This window comes from Brassica oleracea, chromosome C6, assembly GCF_000695525.1.
Source record: "Brassica oleracea var. oleracea cultivar TO1000 chromosome C6, BOL, whole genome shotgun sequence".
NCBI classification, from domain to species: Eukaryota; Viridiplantae; Streptophyta; class Magnoliopsida; order Brassicales; family Brassicaceae; genus Brassica; species Brassica oleracea.
Window position 1 is genome coordinate 3182591 of NC_027753.1, and position 11089 is coordinate 3193679.

Genomic DNA, 11089 nt, shown 5'->3' on the forward strand with positions numbered 1-11089 from the left:
TAAAGAGATATAAAAACTAAAATTGAATTTTAACAATAAACATCTTTTGAACAAATAATTAAAAAATATTTTAAAATAGAAAAACACTGTATACATTAACGAGGTATATATATTATATTTTATCATTATTAAAATTATCTGTTTTTGTAATTATTTAATCTGAGTCACTACTATATTTTATCATTATTAAAATGTTTTATATCTCTTAAATATTAGAAGTAAAAAATTATAATTGTTTTTGAGAAATCATATTGAATAAGTAAATTTCTTTTTTGCTATATTTGAATGATGTTGTAGTTAAAAATAAATAAAATATTTTAAAAATAAACATCTTTTGATCAAATAATTAAAAAATATTTTGAAATTGCATAACACTATATACTTTAACGAGGTAGATATTTTATATTTTATCATTATTAAAATTATTCATTTTCGTAATATTTATTTTGTTTTTTAATTTTATGGTTTTATGTTTGTGGAAATTAATATATTCACAACTAAAATACCCAAGAAAATCTAATTTTCATTTTTAATATATTTAAAATAATTTTCAGATTACCATTTAATAAATCTAAAGCATAAAATTATTAGAATTTATAAAATATATTAATTATTATAAATATTGATATATGTTCATGAGCTTACAAAATTTTATCAATTATGTGTGTATGTAAATTCCTATTGATTGTCGCTTTATTTTCTACTATTTTTAAAAAAATCAACATACAATTTGGTAAATATTATGAAAATATATGACTATTGAAGCGATAAATATACTATAATAATTGATAATTATATCCCGAAATATTTATAATATATGCTCATTAAAACTATTATTATGTCTTTCAAAAATAATTATACTTAAATTTGAATTTGAAAGAATATATGTAACTCAATATACTCACAACATGAGTGACTCGAATAATCCAACTTATATCTAAAATCATACATTTAACTATAGTGAGAATAACAAAAATTATAATAACAATTTATTTATTTTGTAAATAGAAATTATATATATGAATACTCAAAATATATTAAAATGGAAATAAAATATTAACCAACTGTTACAATTTAGTTATTTTAAAATTTATATATATGCATGAGACTTCAGAATATTATTGTTATATTAATTTATGTAATTTGGAATCAGACACTTTAGTTTATCTTTTATTTCTCTGTAAGCATAATATATTTACGTATCTGAGACAACAACCAACCTAAATGCAAATAATAAAATTAATCAAAATTTAATATATGTAGAATAAAAATATTATAGTTGAATTCTGAGAAATAGATACAATCCAATATACATATACAATCCAATATACCTAAACGATAACTAAATCGACTGTAAAAACAACAAAATCGACTAGATATAACATATCTAATATTATTGATAGAAATTATAAATTAATTTAAAATTAAAAATAATTATCAACCAATTATTATAGTATATTTACTTTATAAATATTTATATCCGTGCATGAGCACGAGAAAATCACCTAGTACTATATAATATAACATTCCCTAAAAATTTAATTTTGGACTAACAAAATTCTCAATTGATTCTCAAGCCGACCCGTAAGCAAAATTAGCATTTTAATTACGTGACATATCATCATGACACTTTTTTAATTAATACAAACTACGGGTTATAACTTTTTAAATGTTTCTCTATTAATATATAGGAGATGTTTTTTAATATATTTTGTTAAATTTGATGAATATGTAAACTTTTTAAGTTAATAGACATGAAGATAAAAACATTGTTTTCTCGCAATTTATTTAAAAGCAAAGAAACATGACTGCGCGAGGACAACATAAAATCATGAACAAAGTCATACAAAGTGATCACTCAAAAGCCCATTGGTTTTCAGCGCGAATCTGCGCTTCTTCTTCGGGTGTAAAGTCATTCTCGATGTTGAGTTGAGCTCGAATCTCTTCTGGAGATTTACCTTTAATCATATCGGCGACTGCTTGGCAAGTGAGATCAAGAAGATCTTTGACGTTTAGAAAATTAGCAGCCATAATCAGGTGAAAGAGCGTAGACTGGTCGATATTACTCAAAAACTCAGCGTCCCAATTTCTCAGCTCCTCTTCCAAGGATGAAGACGAATTACCATCACCATCAGGGACTACGGCGACGTGTTTCCTGCAGTACTCAATTACTTTGGCGAGGATCCCGCCGGTGACATTGGCAAGAGGGATTCCGCCATCGATGCAGTTATCTTCAACCATGTGAGCTATGGTTTGGGACTGGAGAGCCACTGCTTCTTCAACCTCAAAGGTCTCACCATCGGAGCTTTTCAACACAATAATTTTGGACGGCGACATCTTTGGTTCTTTGTGGAGATTATTGATGAACGTTAGCAATTAGGATTTAGGATATTTAATGTGGTGAAATGATAGTATGATCTCTATTTATAAGATTTTTATCCTTAAAGGTCATTAAATGTTTAGGAAATGTATTTTATGTTAACCAAACAAATAGAAAGAAATCTGTATTTTTTTAATATTGCAATTAAAGTCTTAAAATCTTATTTTCAACAACATTTGTAATTTACCCACAATGCAGTATTGACGCGTCAGCTTTTCTAATTTCTAGACATTTTTATATACAAATAATATCTCCTATAAAGAATCATTTAAAAGGTTGCAACTTTAACTTTAAGTTTGTGTTAATTAAAAAATAATTTTTTTTAGGTGTCAATTAATTAGGATGTTAATTTGACTTACGTGGCAGCATAAGAATCAATGAAAAATTAGTAAGTCCAAAATCCAATCGTTAGGAAAACTTATATTAAGCCAAACATAAATGTATATGATAAACTTAATACTCGGCGATTTCATTAACTTAATACTCTGCGATCTCATTAACTTAATACTTTTCGACCTCAAGGCTATTAACTTAATACTCTTCAACCTCAAGGGTCAAGGCTATTAACTTAATACTCTTCGTAAATATGGAAAAATTATATTTGATGCAAAAACTTTTTCATCATAGCAAGAATTGATAATATTTTTTGGAGAGTTAAGGAAAATAATAATAAATGCAAATCATATTAGTTAATGATAATTAAAGATGACTTTAATCTATATAGCTAATCTTTGGTAACAATTTTTTGCATCAAATATAATTTTATATAGACGACGTTAATCTATATAACTAATTCACATGGACAGTTGTACTATAAGCCTTACCCAATTTACAATTGTTGTATATGGCTCATAAAGAACCACAATTACAATTATTTTCTAAATTATAAGCCTAATCCAATTTATAATTGTGTTTTTAAATATTTTCATTTTTCACCTTATGTAATATTGTTTAATTCTAAAAAAAAAATTTAAGTTCAAACCGATAAGTCCATCATAAATTCAAAATAGGTTTTGGTCTACAATTACAATTACAAATGGTCTCGGCCCAATGTATAGATGGTTATATAAAGAAAACATAATTGTATACATAAACACAAATCTGATCACATATAAATATTTAATTTGTTAATACTATGAATTTTTAATTTTAAATATATAAACTCATCATGTGGAAGTCTTAGATGATTATATAAAAAACATAATTGTATACATAAAACAATTTCGATTAGATATAAATATTTAATTTGCCAATACTATATGTTTTTAATTTTAATAATATAAAATCATCATGCGCAAGGCGCAGTCTTATCCTAGTTTAGCACTAATGAAATTCATAAATAAACTGCTTTCAACAATATGTGTCTTACACAACCAATATTTTATAAAAAAAACATACATCATTCATTGTTTTAGTTTGTTTTAGAAACTTAACATAACATAATATAATTTTAATTGATTGTTTCTAGCAAATATATAACATAAAATAGCAAAAAGAATTCACTAAATTTAACGTTTTTATTAGCAGTTTTAATATTAATTATCTATTTTTAAATAGAAGATATTTATGTATATTTTAAAACATTTTTTATTATTTTTACGTTATTTCAGCTAAAGCTAGCATATATTTCAAGTTAATTTCTTTTGAATGAGCTTCTTTTGCTAGCTTTCATTGAATGAGCTTCTTTCTTCTTTTAGTGAAAGCTTGCATATATTTCAAGTTAATTGTTATTATTATTTTTACGTTATTCTAGTGTAAGCTAGCATATATTTCAAGTTAAATTCAAGTTATAAACATTATTAAAAATAATAATTAACGTTTTTATTAATTTCTTTTTATTTTAGTAAAAGCTAGCATATATTTCAAGTTTAAAATTATTAACAAAAATTAACAGTTTACTAATTTGATATTGATTTTATATTTTTAAATAAATATTTTATCTCAATTTCCAAATACTTATGAATCGATATAAATTTAATTGTTATTAATAATTTTATATATATTTTATTATATTTTATATTGATATTTTTTAAAAAAAAATTCTTAATTTTTAGAATTATAGTAAAACCTCAATAAATTATTAATCAATAAATTAATAAACACGATAAATTAATACATTTTAGCAGTTCTAAGTTAGACCGATCTAAAATATGACACAATTTTATAAAATAATAAGATACAAGCTTTTTGAATTTTTTTTATATAGATATATAGTCGTAGTGTAAACATAAATTAATAATTAGTGTATATAAAGTTCATATAAATATTGACAATATATTGTATAGTTTATTTTTTCACATTGAAGTCTTATCTTTACATTTTCTAAATATACATAAGTAACATCAATATATTGATGTTATCTTTAATTTTACATATACAAAATATGGTACATATTTTCTATACACCAAATACTCAAATAAGAATAATATCAAATTTGTATATGTACAATTTTAATTAATACACAAACCGTAAAATCAAATATTTTCTTATTTTTATATAAAATTATACATCAAAATATAAAAATATAAAAAAAATTATGTAAATTAATAAATTATCAAAGTCCCAAATTATTAACTTATAGAGATTTTATGACACTTTTAAAAATAGTAAATAAAAGTAATAAATTGTTTAATTTTTTCTAATTGTTTTAGTTTTATGAGAAAATTGACTATTTTATATAGACATTTATATATAATTTATATTTAATCAGAATTAGAAACGAAATAAATACCTACTTTTAAATATTTTTACATTAAAATCTTATTTTAAACAGTTGTTTTACTTTGCCCACAATGGTATGTACATTAAAATCTTATTTTTAACAGTTGTTTTACTTTGCCCACAATGGTATGCACATGTCAGCTCAGTTGTTTTACTTTGCCCACAATGGTATGCACATGTCAGCTTTACTAATTTCTAAATTTTTATGTTTGCGAAATTACAATCTAAACCTCTATATTTCTACAAATTACGTGGCAGTCCATAATTATGGAATGTCCTAATCACCCCATCTAAACTCGCCGTAACAATCACAAGCCTCCACGCGCCGCCGACGGAGGACGTAAGCTTCTCCTCAGGCCACGTGGCGGTCACACGAGAGGAACGAGACAATCTCCCGGAGCTCTGTAGCTGTCTCAACGCTCGCCGAGTTTCGTCCTCTTCTAAGGACACTCTGGACACTTCATTTCCCGTCGGAGACCAAGCCGCCGCGACGGAAACACCCGGCGAGTTAAAATACTCGAAAGAGCGCGACGTCGTCGCTTGTTTCTTCGCCGGAAAGCCATCGTTATCCCAGAGGAAGACACCGTGGCCTCGTCGCACTGATAAAATATGTTTCCCGGCGGAAGAAACAAACGACGCCGACGACTGTTTCCCAAACTTCGCCGAAGCTGAAGAGAAATTTCCAGACATCAAAACACAAACTCGAAAAACTGTAAGAAACTCAAAAGGATTCAGTTTCAAACTTACCTTTGAACTTTTGAAGGATCTTGGATCTATCAAAGATCCGGAGCTTCGAGTCATCGGAAGATACCACTACTTTCTCGGAGCTTCCCGGACAGAACTCCACGGCGGTGATTCTGTTTCGCCCCCTGATATGAATCTGCTCCTCCGTTAACACTTCGTCACCTGAGATTCGATAGAACCTGCAATCTCCGGTGATGCAACCAACGACGAACCCCTGAATACATAAACAGAGCAAAGCGGCAAACTTTAGAATCTCAAAAACAGAGCAAAGCTGCGATGTTTCGTGTGAAGAGAAACTTGAAATGAAAATTACATTGCCGTTGTGTTGGTAGCAGATTGCAGAAATGGAGTCACGAGCGTCGGTCCAAGCGACGACTCTCTGTTCTGATAAGCCCCAGATTCGAGCTTTTCCATCTATGGATCCGCTTATGAAGTTGTTCTTGTTCACAGGGTTGAACTGAACGCACGTCACTGTATCACACAAAAACGAAAGAACAGTGAGTCACTTTTTTTTTACCAAATCTGTTTCTTTTTTTTTTTAACTGAGTTAAGAGTTCAAAAGTTACCGTAGTTGTTATGATGAAAGACATGAAGACACTCGTCACAACCAACTCTCCATAACCGAACTGTCTTGTCTTTAGAAGCTGAAAGAAGCAGCTGCAAAAACCAAAGACAGATTCTCATAAGAAAATTAATCAATAAATCTCAAAAAAAAAAAAAAAAAAAAAAAAAAAACAGCGTAAAACTCGGGTTGATAGATAAATCATACACAAAAAAAAAAAAAAAAAAAAAGACTAAACTCACATTTGAGTCTGACCATGCCAAGTCCAAGACATCTCCGGTGTGACCATAGAGTTCTTGAAACGGTGTTTCTTCAAGATAAAAAGCTTTCCGAGGGAACATAACCAACGCTTCATGTTCCCTCATTAGCTCTTGCCCGACGAAAGAAGCTGATAACGTGATTCTCCATATCTTCACAAATCCATCTTCGCCTCCCGTTGCTAAGAACTTACCATCAGGACTAAACTTCAACGCCCAAATCTTCCCTTTGTGTCCATTAATCTCTTGTACCTTGTACGCTGCGGATAACTCCACATGACTCTTCTTGTTAGTCTTCACTTTCACTTTGCTCATCGTCACTTCTTCCTTTGACTTGTATTCATCTTCTCCTACGAAGCACTCGAACAACCATTTCTTCGGAGTCATCTTCTTGCTGAAACTCGGAGATGGACTTGAAGAAGCATTAGACATTGAGCTTTGTTCTGATTCTGTCTCTTCCTCATCAGACATTGAATTAGTTGATCCGTGGTTCTCTTCCCTAACACAACACTCACCACAAGATGACTCTGAAGAGCTAGTAACCTCATCGCTGTCATCATTTATCCTCTTGAAACATATAGAGGAGTACGGTTTCTCCTCGAGTAGACCCATTTTCTTGAGGAACTGTTCACGACGTTCCTCAACACTAACTGGCTCACCCGACCAAACTTGAAACTCTTCTTCCTCTACTTGTCCAACGGACAAAACATCAGATGAATCAAAGAACTCATCATCGACTTCTACACTCTTCATCTCAATCACAACAAATAACTGAAAAGCTGGCTTCTTTTTTCTTTATAGAACCTCTTCTTGTAGCCTCCACGCGGTTCACGGACCGTGAATCCCTCGATGTTCCAACCTAAACCAAAGTGTGAAAACCATTAGTAACAAGAACAAGGACTCCATTCTCTGAACTTACATAAGTACGAGGTCTTGACCATTTTTTAAACTAATCGATTAAACAAAAAGACGGTTCCTGAAACTCAGGAAGTGAATAGAATAATCAAAACCCAAAGGTGAAAGTTGTGTGTACCTTTGACTCCGTAAGAAGCAATGACGCAACAAACAACAAGTCAAACTATGTTTTGGCCGACGAGGAACTGGGTCGCGTTTTGATTTTTGGTAGCTTCAAGATCCAGCAAAAGAATAAAGTTTGTTATTTTTTCTAAGTGTCTCCGTGTGGGATAATATAAAGGGAAGATTGAAATGGACAGAACATTCACGTTATGTCTGTGACTGGGTCTGGGTTCATCAATGGCGGCCCAATCAGAGTCTTGGCGGCGAAGTGGCCGCGAGAAAGGAGACAGGAGACAATTAAAACCTCTTTCCCTCCCTACCCGACCAATTTCTCAGACTCTTTACAGTTGTGTTCTGGTTTCGAGTTATGTCTCTGCACACAAACGGCGATTATAAATATAAAATAATAAAGTGTTAACCTTTTGGATCAGATTCGTGTTTGGTGTGCAGAACAGACGAGAAGAGCCGATTGTCGACAGAACCCAGAGTTAAAGAGCATCAAAGTTTCTCACTTTTAATAATATTATTTTTTTAATAATTTTTTTAATTTTTTGTGAACTAATAATAAATTTTAGTTATTTATTTAGATTTTAATTAAAATAACTTAAGCCATTTTATAAGAAAAACATGTCATAATAGTTTTCACCAATTTTTATTTTTTTATGTCATAATTATGTTAAGTTCTAAATCATTTTTTTAAAATCATTTAAAATTATGAAAACGCGTGTAATTTAGAAATTTTAAATATAATCTATTAATTTAGGATCCTATTTTTATCTACTTACAAATAGTCTAGATTGGTCCATTACATTTAACTACCTTTCCTATTATTTCTATTTATACCTAACTTAATTATTATTAAATATATACTCTAACATAAAATTAAGGAACTAAATAACTAATCTATTTTTTAATAATGAATTCAATTTATGTTAACACAACTTTTAAGTAAATAATCAATTATATTTTATTTATTAATATAAAAAAATTATATATGCCTACTAATTCATATATACAGTTATACTTTAATTCAAATGCAAAAAACAAATTCTTTAGAAACCTTCACCAAATACATAATAATATAATTTTTATACATAAAGTATTAAAATTAGATATATATATATATATATATATATATAAAATATATATATGTATTTGATAAAATAAATAGTAATAGTTTTTAATATTTGATGATATGTTGGAACATGTTATCATTGATATTTTTATGAGTAAATCTATAGGTTTTACTTTTAAATTGTATCACATCTAAAATCCATAAAATAACAATATATTGTTCCGATGTAGGTTATATGGGTTCGGATATGTCCGAAGTTAAATCTAAAACTGAAAAGCAAAAGATAAGAAATAGGATTGAATATTTAAGGTACTCATTGAAGATTTAAATACTTATTTTATATATAATTCAAAATAAATATAGAATTGAATATTTGAAGTACATATTTTGTGTTTCATATATTTATATATGCGATTGATTTTTTTTGGTCGGTTTTTAGGGTTTTCCGTTCGAGTTTGGCTAATACTTCGGGTTCGGATATTTGATGTATCATACTATAAGAAATATTATGGATTTCTTATATTTCGGATTGGGTACAGATCACGTTTTTTTGGTTTTAGTTTGGTTGGACTTTGGGTTACAGATTTTATGTCCAGATCTATTTTAAATAAAGAGAAAATGTGATTATATAAAAAATTTACCAAAAAATTATCTCGCCTTGTAGGGCGACTAAAAATCAAGTTTACTTTAATTTTTTGGAATATATTTGTGAGTGGGATATTTGCCTTGTTTTATTTTTAATATTTCAATTGAAAAATTATGCAATGGTGAGTACCTTATATATAAATAAACTTTATAAAAAATCTTGTAAACGTATAATTTTAACTATATTGCTAATTTTTGTTATATTTTGTCTACCCTAGATTTTTAACATTTATGATCCTATAAGAAAACTAAAAGACAGTGCATTGGCTCTGTTTTGATTATTATTATTACACTATACGGAAGACATTTCATTTTCTTGGAAGATTCGTACCATTATTTCTCCTGACATCGGTTTGTCCTCTTGCAAACAAAGAAATAAATATGTTATGTTTTTCTCTTTTTCTTTGGAAAATTGTTTTTCTCTTATGTAACTAATACACTTTTATTTATTTTCTTTGTGAGTTAAAGATATATATATATATATATATATATATAAAAGTTAATGACACATCATCATCTACATATATATCATATTATCTTCATAGTTTTCTAATTTGAATATCAAATATGATTGATATTAAGGTTGTTTATCATTTTTCATATTATATATAATATAAATTGGATGGAATATGAATTACAAACAAAAGTTATATACTATTTGATATATATATATAATAAACTTATGATTTCATAATTTATATAATTAAATTCTATTATTTTATATACTTATCTTTTTCCGGCAAGTTACTTTAAGTACAAATAGTGAAATGAACTATTAGAAAATTAATCAGGGAGATCTTTAGGCGTAATCATTATATATTCTGAGACCATCAAGATTGCTACATTTTGGGCATTATCTGATACGATGATGTAACAAGGACTGGAAAGTTTTGAATTTAAAATTCTGAAAGAATCGATTTGTTGGTTTACTGGTTCCAAAATATGACAACAATGATTATGATGAAAATAGTAAGAAATGATATTGAACCTAGAAGCTTGGTCGCGGTGGGATTACGGAGTCAATAGATAAGAAGCAGAGGTACATTGTAGTTCTTCTTCTTCTTCTTCTGTTTTTGCTTAAATACATTGTAGTTCTTTCAAGTTTCAACAAGCAATGAATTAACATTACATTTATCAATTGCTTATGTACTTATATATATATATATATATATATATATATATATATATACAAAATGTTATATATATATGCAAAATGTGGTTTCTTTCTTAATTTGTACACTTTTCTATGTAAAGGCAAAATACATGCGCTTGGTTTCATACCTATATATCTTTTTTTTTCATGTACATAGAAAAAACACAAGAATATACAAGACTATATATTATGTAGATCTAAAGGAAAATATTGAAACAATAATATGAGATATATAGGTTAAGAACACGAACCAGCAATCTTGACTGTAGTCTGGACTGAAAGTCTGAAACTGAACTTGTTCACCAACAATGGCGGAATGTATTTAGCAAAAAAAAATGGCGGAATCTTCAAATTTTGAGAGAGAGGGAGAGAGAGAGATGATTAATGTTATAAAACATTAGTCGTTGAAGATACGTGCTTATATAGTTATTACGTATAAATGTCTGAACAGTACATGATATTCGTTGATGTATAATTAAAAATTTGATTAGATTTTAAAAGCATTGAGAAAAGTTTTAGAGGAAAGAAAGATAAA

General features: G+C 28.1%; 2 protein-coding genes across 3 annotated transcripts; both read right to left on the bottom strand.

Annotated features, from left to right (window-relative positions):
- Positions 1-1757: 1757 nt before the first annotated feature.
- On the bottom strand, positions 1758-2379 carry LOC106299227 (SKP1-like protein 11). Its single transcript, XM_013735348.1, has one exon. It carries the CDS (start codon positions 2335-2337, stop codon positions 1855-1857), a length of 483 nt encoding a protein of 160 aa, XP_013590802.1. The 5' UTR covers positions 2338-2379; the 3' UTR covers positions 1758-1854.
- Positions 2380-5224: 2845 nt separating this feature from the next.
- LOC106299812 (uncharacterized WD repeat-containing protein C3H5.08c) lies at positions 5225-10877 on the bottom strand. Of its 2 annotated transcripts, none has more exons than XM_013735822.1 (7): positions 10806-10877; positions 7698-8054; positions 6650-7523; positions 6412-6502; positions 6159-6316; positions 5849-6059; positions 5225-5769 (listed from the first exon to the last, which is right to left on the bottom strand). In XM_013735822.1, the coding sequence occupies exons 3-7, from the start codon at positions 7415-7417 to the stop codon at positions 5342-5344; spliced, it is 1656 nt and encodes a 551-aa protein (XP_013591276.1). In that variant the 5' UTR covers positions 7418-7523; positions 7698-8054; positions 10806-10877; the 3' UTR covers positions 5225-5341. The 2 variants fall into 2 exon arrangements, with proteins under 2 accessions (XP_013591276.1, XP_013591277.1); XM_013735823.1 differs by lacking the exon at positions 10806-10877 and having other exon boundaries at positions 7698-7790; positions 7888-8150.
- Between the last annotated feature and the right edge of the window lie 212 nt (positions 10878-11089).